At 36.8% G+C, this 12,841-nt stretch overlaps 1 protein-coding gene across 1 annotated transcript in view; it reads left to right on the top strand.

Moving 5' to 3' along the window:
- Positions 1 to 1,593: 1,593 nt before the first annotated feature.
- The window catches only part of HFM1 (helicase for meiosis 1), a gene marked incomplete at both ends in the record, with an annotated part of 94,301 nt that continues 83,053 nt past the window's right edge, over positions 1,594 to 12,841 (top strand). The window contains 4 exons of the mRNA XM_080655944.1: positions 1,594 to 1,664; positions 8,417 to 8,529; positions 9,883 to 10,192; positions 12,461 to 12,726. Of these exons, the coding sequence (XP_080512070.1) occupies positions 1,594 to 1,664; positions 8,417 to 8,529; positions 9,883 to 10,192; positions 12,461 to 12,726 (760 nt within the window). The remainder of the gene's footprint in view (positions 1,665 to 8,416; positions 8,530 to 9,882; positions 10,193 to 12,460; positions 12,727 to 12,841) is intronic.

Below are 12,841 nucleotides of genomic sequence, written 5' to 3'. Positions count from 1 at the left end.
TATTATGTAGTTCTCCTAAGACTAGAAAGGGAACGTTTTTTAGGTTACTTTTTGGATAAAAAAGAAACAGGATTAGCATTTTCATTTATACTTTATCAGGTAATTATTTTCAAGTTCTGAAATTGTTTACTTAAATAGATGCTAAAGACTCTGTTAGCATATTTCTGACTCCCTTCTGCCTCCCACTTTGTTATCCTAGGCTTCTATTGTTCATCTAGTCAAAAATTATTTTAGACACTTAAAGAACCATGCTAATTTGTTTCTGTTTTACTATTTCTTTTTGTTGGTGACTACATGATTAATACCTTGAGAAAAATGCAGAATTAAGTCAAACAGATGGAAGTGTGGAAAACACAATAACTAAAACACTGAAAAACCTCACAACTTACAGAATACACAAATGTAGCCCTCTGTGTAATGTGTTGTCAAAAGGTGCATGTGTCTACATACTCCCACATGTGTCTCATCCCACATCAGGGAGGACTGAAAATTGGAGGGACATTATTTGGTAATGTGGATTTCTCCATGAGATGGCACTCATATAGTTTCTTTGATTTTAGCTTCTATTCTAAGCAAAGATTTGCAGTGTACATATTATCACAGAATAAATAGAATTGTGATTTATGTTTTATGATTAGTGTATCTGATTCATGTTTTGTTATATAGAATTTTCTATCATGTTTAGAATTTAGAAAAATGGGATGTAGTGTTCATGTGCAGGGGTAAGAATGGCAATGTGAAGGAAGCAACATATGTGTGTAGAAATGGTTCTATTTCCTATCAAATTTGAGGCTTTTTGTGCCCTATATTTTTATTCTATTCCCAGGAGCCAATGCTGAATGTTTTTAGCCTTTAGATAACATTTCTGAATGTAAAAATTATATTTTAAAAAGGAATGTAAACATTTATATATGTTATGTAATATGAATGTAAATTTAAATCTATATGTTAAACTTGTAAATTTTTTTTATATTGGAAAAGTTCAAACATACATACCTAGGCAAAACAGAGCATTATAATGAACTCCACATACATATTACAGAGCTTTAGCAATTATCAAATAATTGCCAATCTTGTTTCATCAATACCGCTCTACCTCTCCACCTATATTTTGAAGCAAGTCCCTGCATATGTACATAGTATTACTGTTAGAGACATACACATTCACAATATAATGCACTATCCTAACTGAAAATAATGGTATGAACAAAGTATTATAAAAGCCCTAAAGGCATGATTAATTCTGTCTTGGTAAAGAGGACAAATTTAGAGAAGCTGTTGAAGGATAAATGACCTACACTGTGCCAGGTGGAGAATGAAAGAAAACACATTCTAAGCATTGGTGCAGTATGAAGAGAGAGGTACAAGTGTGAAATGCATGAAAGAGTGGAGAACAGAGAATAATGTATTTGAATATTGAGGTGCTTTGGAGGAAGTTGCAGGAGATGCAGCTAGGAAGGTAGTCTGTGGTTATTCTGAGAAATTTATGATTATAGTTAATGTGGCCAGAAATGTTTTTCTATATTTTTGTAAGTAAAATATAAACTTCTTTTTCTATATTTTTTAGATTTATGACAAAATCCAGTTTTTGACATGTCGAAATCAAATGACTCCTTGTTTTCTTTGGATAATTTGTTTTTTGAAAAACCAGATGAAGCTGGAAAGTAAGTCTGCCTTTAAGAATGATAGCACAGTATATTGCTTTAGGCTTTTTTGATGTTTAAGGAATTATAATTTTCTCTCTGGTAAATATGTACATAAAAATAAGGGATAAACAGAGTAATGTCTTAGGTATATATTTGGTAAACATGGAATTCAGATATAAAGAAGTAACTAAAGTTTAACATCTTACATATTATAATTTAAAAAATAGAGTAATGTCTTGCCTATTTGGCTTTTATTTATTTGCATTTCTGTTTAAATTGTTTTTGGCTAAGGTAAAGATTGGAAGTAATGGTCAAAAAATAGCTCACTACAAGAAGTACTGATGATATCTTTTGGAAATAGAAAAGGCAGTGTACCAAAAACCAAGTGGCATAGGCAACTTCAGTGCAGGCAGGAAGTACAAGGGGAAATAAAGATGTGGTAATAGGGGAAATAAGAATAGAGAATAGGTAGTCTGTTTATGGATTTTCACATATGTATTATTGCTCTTAAATTGTAACATTTCTATGCATTTGTTCTATTATCCTTTTTAAATGAAACATTGAATAAATTGCATACTTCATTTATTCTTTTTTTAAAATATATTTTTATTGATTTCAGAGAGGAAGGGAGAAGGAGAGAGAGATAGAAACATCAATGATGAAAGAGACTCATTGATCAGCTGCCTCCTGCACACCCCACACTGATGATCAAGCCCACAACTCAGGCAAATGCCCTGACCAGGAATTGAACCATGACCTCCTGGTTCATAGGTCGACGCTCAACCACTGAGCCATGCCAGCCTGGCATTTCATTTATTCTTTCATTCATTCAAATATTCAATTATTGACTGAATGCTGAAAAGGATATAAAAAGGTTAACACAGACTTTTACTTAAAAAAAAAACACCACTAAAATTTGCTTGAGGAAATTAAGCACAAATATGGGAAGTTCATTAATAAATTATGTGACCATGTAATTCATCATTTAGATTGGGATAAAAGAGTTGCAAACTGGGGCAACAGGTGTTAATCAGGACTGGCTTAGATAAATTGGGACATATGTTTGACCTTCTAATAATACAAAGTCAAAAAAGAGTGCAAAACAAATGATAAGCTTGAGAGTGAAAGAGTTGCATCCAACTAACTGGGACAACCAGTATTAATCAGCACTGGCCTAGGCAAACTGGAACGTATGTTTGACCTTCTGACAATACAAAGTGGAAAAAAAAAGAGTCAAAGCAAATGATAAGCATTTATGTATACGCAATGAAATTTTAGATTTGGAAGGACACTTGGGCTACACTGATCAGGTCACACTTTGTAGAAGTGGTGGGAGACTTCAGGAGGCTTTGAAGGATTTGCTAATTCTGATACAGAGAGGAAGTGGGCATTTAAAGGCAGAGTATAACAGCAAGAGAAAAAGAATGGACATGGATGATTCACAGTATTTTTAGGGGCTAGTATCCTATGTAATATCCTATATAATAAAGGACTAATACGCAAATAGACTGAACTGCGGAACAACTGGTTGCTATGATGTGCAATTACCACCAGGGGGCAGACACTCAACGCAGGAGCTTCCCCCTGGTGGTCAGTGTGCTCCCACAGGGGGAGTGCCGCTCAGCCAGAAGCTGGGCTCATGGCTGGTGAGTGCAGCGGCGGTGGTGGGAACCTCTCCTGCCTTCACAGCAGTGCTAAGGATGTCTGACTGATGGCTTAAGGCCACAGAGAGTGGGCCTAAGCCATCAGTTGGACATCCCCTACGGCTCCTGGACTGCAAGAGGGCACAGGCCGGGCTGAGGGAGCCCCCCCGCCCAGTGCATGAATTTTGTGCACCGGGCCTCTAGTATAGAATAGAAGATTCATAAAAGGATTAAAAAACAAACAAACAATGGGATACAACATTAGAAAAGTAAGTTAAGGATAGATTGTGGTGGAGGTTAAATGCCAGAATAAGGATCTTGGACATGACTGTTTATGTGTTAAAAGTCATGTAATTGAATCAACAAACATCTATATATATAAAAGCCTAAGTGACCAAATGACCAGTTGCTATGACATGCACTGACCACCAGGGGGCAGACGCTCAACACAGGAGCTTCCCCCTGGTGGTCAGTGCACTCTCACAGTGGGAGTGCTGCTCAGCTGACCGACCCATCCGGGCGGCTCACCACCCCAGTAGCAGCCACTCACTCCCTCAGTAGTCCTGCAGGTCCAATCTCCAGAGAATGGGCCAGGCACCAATGGACCAGCGCCGCCGGCATGATCTGGAAGTCGGCCTCAAGCACCATGGCTGCTTCCCCTTCCTAGATGCTCCGCAAGGAAGAAATAATATAAAAGCGGCTGCCAGGTGGCTTCCAACAACCAGTGCGAACGTCAGTGGGATGGATCCAGGTTCCGGTCCCGCAAGGGCATCCCACTGCCTGCCCGCCCAGAGGGCTGATCGCGTCCCAGCTTCCCCCCAACACCCTCCTTGGGATGGGTGTGAAGCCACGGCCCATGTGGCCTCGGGTTCAAAGACTTGGAGAAAGGGCTGATGTGCAAATTAATACACAAGACGAGATATAAATTTGGAAGTTATGAGGGAAGCCAATTGTGCACTTGGTACAAGGGACCAAGTTCCACTGAATCTCCGTTCCTATCTGCTTTTATTTACTAGAGTACACAATTGCCTTTCAGGAATGCAAACAGACATATTAAAGGTGATTGTTTAGTAAATAGTAGGATTATCAGGTTGGGGGAGTTTGCTTTAGGCCACTGAGTCATCAGCAGTAGGTAATCAAATGCAGATATTCACCCTGTGAATATCAAAGAGCCCCATTCAGCCTTCTGACCAGACTTCTGGCATTTATATTAATTACTGTTGGTATTGGTTCCCAGCAACGGGCACCAAACGCAGGGCTCATGGCTGGCACCAAATGCAGGGCTCACGGCTGGCGAGCACCACTGTAGCAGTGTGAGCCTCTCCTGATCAGGACTGACTGGGTGAGAGCCCGTGGCAGGCACAGCGGACCAGGATGAGCAGTAGTTCCAGGCAGGAGCGGCAAGCGGTGTTGGACTGCCGGTTTTGCCCCAATCCCTGCAGGCCACGCCAAGGGATCCCACCCGTACACTAATTCATGCACTGGGCCTCTAGCTTATTGTATAATATGCCTAATTATACAAAGCACTGTGCTCAATACTATCAATGTAAATGGAAGTAAAAACAAAACCCTTAGGTGTTTACAATCTAGAGGGGATAGCAGATCTATCTATCTATCACCTTTCTATTGTCAATACAAGGAGGACTGTGATAAATACATAGGTTCAAACAGTACTTAAGAAGAGGGAGGAGAGCCTCTGGCCAGTGTCCTCAGTGGTTAGAGTGTCGGCCTGTGCATGTGAGAGTCAACCATCGATGTCTCTCTGTCCCTCCCTCCCTCTCTCCCTCCCTCCCTCCCTCCCTTCTCTCTAAAAATCAATGGAAAAAATATCCTCAGGAGAGGATTAACAAAAAATAAAGAAAAAAGGGAGAGGAGAAGAAAATCTTAGAGAACCAAGGGATTTCATGAAGGTAGGACTTGAGCTGGAATTTTTTAAAATATATTTTTATTGATTTCAGAAAAGAAGGAAGAGGGAGAGAGAGATAGAAACATCAATGATGAGAGAGAATCACTGATTGGCTGCCTCCTGCACGTCCCCTACTGGGGATCAAGCCTGCAACCCAGGCATGTGCCCTTGACTGGAATCAAACCCGGGACCCTTCTGTCTGCAGGCTGACACTCTATCCACTGAGCCAAACCAGCTAGGGCTTGAGCTGGAATTTGAATGGATATAAGCTCTAGTGCCTGGCACACAGTTCTTAGTAAATAATTGTTGAATGAATTCATGAGGAATAAAACAGTTGAACAATAGTAGAAATGGTGCTAGGGTCAGGTATAGGGGAAATCTGAGTAAAGGAAATGTTTCTGAACAAAGATGAGGTGGGACAAAATGCATTACCTATCACTTTAGTCTGGACTATAAGATACATGTAGGAGAGTTAAAACTATAAGGTGGTCTCTAAACACTTGGAAGTTTGGCATTATTTGGATACCACTGAAGGATTTTGAATGGAATAATATGATGAAAACAATTCTAAATTAATGTGATAAGAGTCAATAAAGTATATTAGAGAGAGAAAGCCTGGAGCCAGTGAGACCAGTTAAGACACCATTGTTCTCAACCAAACATAAGTTGATTAGATCCTTGATTAGGAGAATGACAGTAAGAAAGAAAATGATGAATTCAAGAAAATTTATAAGATGCAATAAGACTGGTTAGGTGTCTGGGTATACTGAGGAAAAGATTATACTATGGTTTAGATTCTGGGTGACTGGGGAAATTATGGCACCTCTGGAAAATAGGGAAATCATAAGGAAGATTTGACTTTATGGGAAGGCTGAACAGTAGAGCTAAATGTGTGTTTTTTGTATCTTGTTAACATCTTTCTTGGATTTTCTAGAATAGCCTCTGTGCAGAAAAGAGTTAACATATTAGTTCTATATATAGAACTGATCAGTTCTAAAGGCCAGCTGCTTGCAAGGTTGGCCTTTAGCTGGACTCTGACAACTTAGATTTTAGGAAGTTTTTCACCATCTATATATTTAAAAGCCTAAACTACCATTACTACCGAACGACTGGTCACTATGACATGCACTGACCACCAGGGAGCAGATGCTCAATGCAGGAGCTTCCCCCTGGTGGTCAGTGCGCTCCCACAGCCAACCTCCCATGGCCGGTGGCCAGCCAACCTCCCGCAGTTCCTCCCCCAGGCCGGCCAACCTCCACAGCACCCCACCCCCAACGCCCTACCCGGCCTGATGGACCCCAATTAGGGGTGGGGCCAGTCGGCCAACCTCCCTCGGTTCCTCCCCCTGGCCAGCCCTGCCAGGCTGGCTGGGCTGAGGGACCCCACCCATGCATGAATTCGTGCACCAGGCCTCTAGTTAACTGATAGAGTGGCTCACAGTGCATAAAATGTTTATACAAGTAATATTGTTTATGCTGAACATCTTCCTTTGTTTCTGGGAATCTGGAATGTGCCATAGAAAGTATGCCCATATGATTAGCCCCAATAAAAACCCTGGGCATTGAGTCTCTAATGAATTTCCCTCATTGGTATCATTTCATGTGTGTTGTCACAACTCATAGCTGGGGGAATTAAGCACATCCTGTGTTATTCACTAGGAGAGCACCTTTGGAAACTTGTGCCTGGTTTCCCCAGAACTTCACCCCATAGTCATGAGTTCTTTGTATCTATGAGTCTGTTTATATTTTGTTTGTGTGTTTATTTTGTTCTTTAGATTACACATATAAGTGAAATCTTGCAGTATTTGCCTTTATTTGTCTGACTTATTTTGCTTAGCATGATACCCTGTAGGTCTATCCATGCTGTCGCAAAAGGTAAAATTTCATTATTTTTTATGGCCAAGTAGTATTATGTTATTTATATGTACCACAACTTTTTTATCCACTTGTCTATTGGTGGCCACTTACATTGCTTACATATCTTGGCTATTTTAAATAATGCTGCAAAGGGGTGCAGATAATTCCCTTAAATTAGTGTTTCGGGTTTCTTTGAATATATACCTAGAAGTAGAATTGCTGGGTCATAAGGCAGTTCCATTTTTAATTTTTTGAGGGCCCTCCACACTGTTTTCCTTAGTAGTTGGATCAATCTGCATTTCCACAAACAATGCAAACTAGGATTCACAGAACAAACTAGGGTTCTCTTTTCTCCACATCTTCGCCAACATTTGTTCGTTGATTTATTGATGCTAGCTATTCTGACTTGTTTTGTTTTGCAGCAGATGCTTTGGCCTTTTGTCAGTCTATCGACAACGTCAGATAATGTGTTGTAGATTTTTTATTTGGAAAATATAGCCATAATACCTATGTTTTAGGTGCTGTAAGATGCAGAAAAGTAAAGAGTCTTTCATTTCCAAGAGTTTGAAATCCTAAATGAAGAGATAAGAAACAAATAATAAAATCCTTGGGACTTGGCATAGAAAATACATGTGGTGCTATTCTCAATTTTATTGCCTGTCACCTACGGTAGTACTTAACATTTTGTTCTAAGGAAGGACAAGTCAACTTTGGAAAGAAAACATTAAAGCATTATCTGTTAATAGGATCACAGCTGAAAGATAAGGAGATTGTTAGTTATCAATGCTAACAGGATGGTAATAATCTGGTCAGTTGCTATAGGTTTACAAAAAGATTGTCACTTTCAACTGGCTTCTTGGATTTTCTGTGTTTTTTTGATGGTTCTGGACCAAGAATATTTGGATTAGGACATTAATTTGTAATAATGCTTTCGGAATACTCTAGAATATCAGCAATTGTGTCATTTACACTGATGACCCATGATTAGTTATAAGGTATGTCAAAAGTAATTTGTCACTTGTAATAGTTAAGGTACTAAAGTTTCAGAATGATTTACTACTACTTTTTAAACAATATTGGAACATATTTAAGATTCCTGTCACAAGAATTTGAATTGGAGAAAAGGAGATGGAGATATAGCCATTATTCAGGTAGCATATCTCACATAGCAATGTCATTAATGTTATGACACATAAGGAAAAATATTGAGAACACTGCTACATAGGGATAAATCAAAGTTACTATTACTACAGTCAATTTATAGGATGTATAAGAGTCTGTGATAATGTTTAATTGATAAATACATACTTTCTGATGTTATATCATATTAACATGTATATTTACATTTTTTGTATTTTATATAGCTATCCAGGTAGTGGAAAATCATTGGATTGTTTTCTCCCGCCTGCTCCATTGGTTTCGGAAATTCCAGAAACTCAGGCATTGGAAGAAGAAATAGAAAGTCATAAACTGTTAGGTAAATTATCACATACTGCATCTGTTATAAAGCCAAACCCATGCAGTTCATGTCAATGTAAAAACAATTTAGTAACATTTTAATTCCTTTTATTTTTAATAGAATAAAATGAAAGTTAGAGACTGCTCTTATTCAGATTAGTGTTCGCCAAATCTGAAAATCTAAAACATTTTCCTTCTCTATATATACATATACATACATATACATATCACATGCACACAATATACTATCACATATACGCATTCTGTTGTTCTGTGAATTTTGTTTCCTCTTACCATCAAAACTATCACTGCTATTTAGTTTTCGCCTTGCCCTTTACTAAAAGTAGGATCCTCTGGTTTAAGGAAACAGATTTATTGAGTGAAAACAACAAGAGGCAGATGATCATATATAGTTTGATACTATCATTTTGTAAAGCTAAAAAACAAGCACACTCAAACAGTATATGTGATCTAATGTAATATTGTTGGCATAATTTTCATTTTTAAATTGGGCGGTAGGTTCATGCATTTATATTTAATTAATTAAGCTTCATAATTTATATATATTTATAAATGCAAACATATATGTACTACTGCATGTACCAAATAATATACAGATTATACAATATATACGTATACCATAGTGCATATATATGTGGACATATGTGTGTGTGTGTGTGTGTGTGTGTGTGTGTGTGTGTGTATATATATATATATATATATATATATATATATATAGTAAAGTAAATTCAAACCCTGCTAAAGCCTCCAAACTCCTCCCAAACCTCCCAAAGATGCTTATAAAGTCTCTGTAAAGAAACATACAATTTTGTAACGCTAATGAAAGCATTCCTTTATCTTAATTTTAGAGGCAACTTTACAAAGTTAAAAGCATTGTATCATGTATTTTAATACTGAATCATAATCAGTAACATTTTATATGGTGGGTCATTGTATTTCTGTGTATAAATTGTTTATGTAAGTTTTAAATCTTTATAATTACTTGTATAATTATATCATTTGTAGTAGATAAAATACTTAAATATTACAAATATGGTTATTTCTATGGGTCAGGAATTAAACCTATTTTATAATATCTATAGATTTTGTATAAATTTCAAATTTAATTTCAAGAATTCTTAATTTCTGAGGGCCCTTCGGTGATATGATATACTGTAAAGTGACAGTCACCTATATTTCAAAACCTCACATAATATTTCAGATTATCTTATTATTGTACTAATACTTTTCTTTTTGCTGTCATATTTACCCAGTAAACACTTTTGAAAATTTTTATTTAATTTTTCATCATGCTTTTGAAATTTTATTTTCATGGAGAACATGTAGTAATTAATACATTCTATTTTTGTAGGTATGGAAAAGAGGCAAACAATGTTAACATCAAATTTAAAGATAACTAATGAAAACACAAATTATATTTCACCAGTGCAAAAATTCCAGTTTGCCTTTTTCTCTAATAAGTCTGAAGAAGATGATCTAAATTTAGGAGGGACAGGCAACAATGGCTTATTGCATGTTTCTGGCAAGCTGACATATGGTTCTCAGAAATTCAGAAATCACATTGGCACTGACATAGCACCTGAGAAAAATATTCCAGATGATACAAAATTAGTTAATTTTGCAGAAGAAAAAGGAGAGAGCACATCAGCCTTCAGAAAAAGGTAATTAATTAAATGAAATAAATAACCTTCAGTGATAAAGTTGAATAGTTATGTATATGTCCAAAAGTATGAAATATGGTAGAATCTGAATGAGAAAAACATCAACAACAAATAGAGTCTATTATGTACCAGACACTCCATTAACTTTGGGATTCTAGTGATAGGTTCTTGCCTTAGGAGAACTTACAACTTAATAGGGGAAAAGACTGATAGTAAATAACTAAATATAATAGTACAACAGTTATTTTTGCTGAAGTATATGGTTAGATTAGAGGTTCTCAAACTTTTTGTTGTTAGAACTTCTTTACACTTAAAAATGATTGAGGATTTTCAAAGAACTTTTGTTTATGTGGGTTATTTTTAATATTTAAGTATTAATGTTTAACCATATTAGAAATTAAAACAAAATATTTGAAAAATATTTATTTACTAATACATCTACACTAATAAAACAGAAAGATGCAAATTGAGCATACCTTCGTGACGCCCACTAGCCAATCAGGAGTGAGTATGCAAATTAACCCAACAAAGATGACAGGTTAATTTGCATACACAGGCGCTGAGCGGCCGGGGGCGGGGCGGGACGCTTGCGTCATCACCATGGTGACGATGCAGGCATTCCGCACCGCCCCAGCAGCTCCAGGCCTCTGGGCAGCATGGGAATGCTGAAAGGCGGCTCTGGGCAGGAGCAAGGAGCCAAGGCAGAAAGGTGGCTCCGGCCGGAGCGAAGGCAGTGCCAACAGCCAGGGGAAGGAAGGCCCATTCTTGCATCAGTCTTCGTGCATCGGGCCTCTAGTTTAAAAATAATAAATATATTTGTTAAATTAAATAATATATTTTTATTAAAAATAATTATTTTCTGAAACAAAAAATAATTCTGTGAAGAAGAGTGATTTTTTTATGATTTTGCAAATGTTTTAAATTTCTAACTCATAAAAGATACTTGGGTTCTCATATATGCTTTTGCATTCAGTTTGTTGTAATATCACATGACTTGGAGCCTCTGGAAAACTCCATGTTAACTAGTGAGAATAAGAGAGAAAAGGACAAATAATGCCTTAGTAGTATTATGAAAATAGTTTTGATTTTATGAACTCCTTGAAATAGTCTCCACCATCCTTTGAAAACTGCTGTTAGAGCATATAGCATGGGGACCTAATCTACTCTGGACTGTCAGGGAATTCTGGCTTTCCTGAAGAAATGGTATTTAAGTTTAACTTTAAGGAGGAATAGAATAAAACTAAGTGCAAATAACGGATGTCAGCAGTGGGGCTAAAAGTTTCAAACCTGTAACCACGTTTTTGTCTTTCTGGCATCGTCCCCATCTTAGAAGGGGCCCTAGAAGAGTCACTTCATTAGCATAAACTCAGATATGATGGAAAGGGGCTTCTTATAAATAATGAAAGATGCTTCTATCACACAGGAAATTCCAAGGGTTCCTCTGTGCCAGGAGCTGGGAAAAAGACCAAATTTATGTTTCCTATTATACCACATAAAGGTTTATTTCTGAACTCTCAATTCTATACCATTGATCAATATTTCTGTACTTATGCCTGGCATAAGGATATATCCCATACTGGCATATCCCACATATCTTAATTGCTCTAGCTTTGTAGTAAGGTCTTAAATCAGTAAATGGTGAGTCCTCCAACTTTGTTCCTTTTTTCAAGATTGTTTTTGGCTATTCTTGGTTCTTTGCATTTTCATATGAATTTTAGGGTAAATTTCTGCAAAGAAGCCAGCTGGGATTTTGATAGGTATTGTATTGAATCTGAAGATCATCTTGAGGAGTATTGCTATCTTAATAACAGTAAGTCTTCCAATCTATGAGCATGGGATATCTTTCCATTTATTTAAGTTTTTACATTTTTTTTCAATGATGTTTTATGGACAAGTCTTATACTTATTTTGTTAAATTTATTCCCAAGTATTTATTGTTTTTTATGCTTTTATAAATTTGGATTCCATAGTACTCTACTAGACACACAGCTAGTCCTGATTTGAAGTAGGAAGCTACAGAAAGGTGTGAATACCAGGAGACAAGGATCAGTGGGGCTATCTCAGAGACTGGCTACCCCAAAAATTTATCTGAGTTTTAGGAAAGTGAAAATACATAATTCAGAGGTAAACTTACAAATTATGTTTTAGGATAATGATTAATTTTTGTGTTTGAATAATCCACAATTTACAGGTATTTTTAAAGAGACCAATTTTATGGTAGTTTTTCACATGCACACATGTTTTTCCTTTTTTTTTTTTTTTTTGCAGATTATTTAAAATATCTGACAATACACATGGGAGTGCTTATTCCAGCGACAGTGCAAACTTGGATTCTCATGTTGGCTCAGGGAAAATTGCCCAAACAGAAATGAACAAAGGGAAATCCTGGAAATGTAGCAATAGTAAGCAGAAACCTCAATATTCAAATGTTAACATGTTTACAGCAAGTGATGCTTTTTCTGCTTCTGAAATCAGAGAAGGCATATTCAAAGCACCATCTTTTTCAATTGCACCCCAGCCTCATGAAGCTCAAGGTAATTCCTTGCTTTTTCACTTGGTTTATAAAAGTACAAACTAGTCTGCATTTCTTAGCATAGTGAAGAATACAAAAATATAGTAAATTTGAATAGGTAACACTCTATGTGCAAT

Source organism: Plecotus auritus (genome assembly GCF_963455305.1).
Source record: "Plecotus auritus genome assembly, chromosome: 2".
Classification (NCBI taxonomy): Eukaryota; Metazoa; Chordata; class Mammalia; order Chiroptera; family Vespertilionidae; genus Plecotus; species Plecotus auritus.
This window is presented reverse-complemented; position numbering and strand designations above follow the sequence as displayed.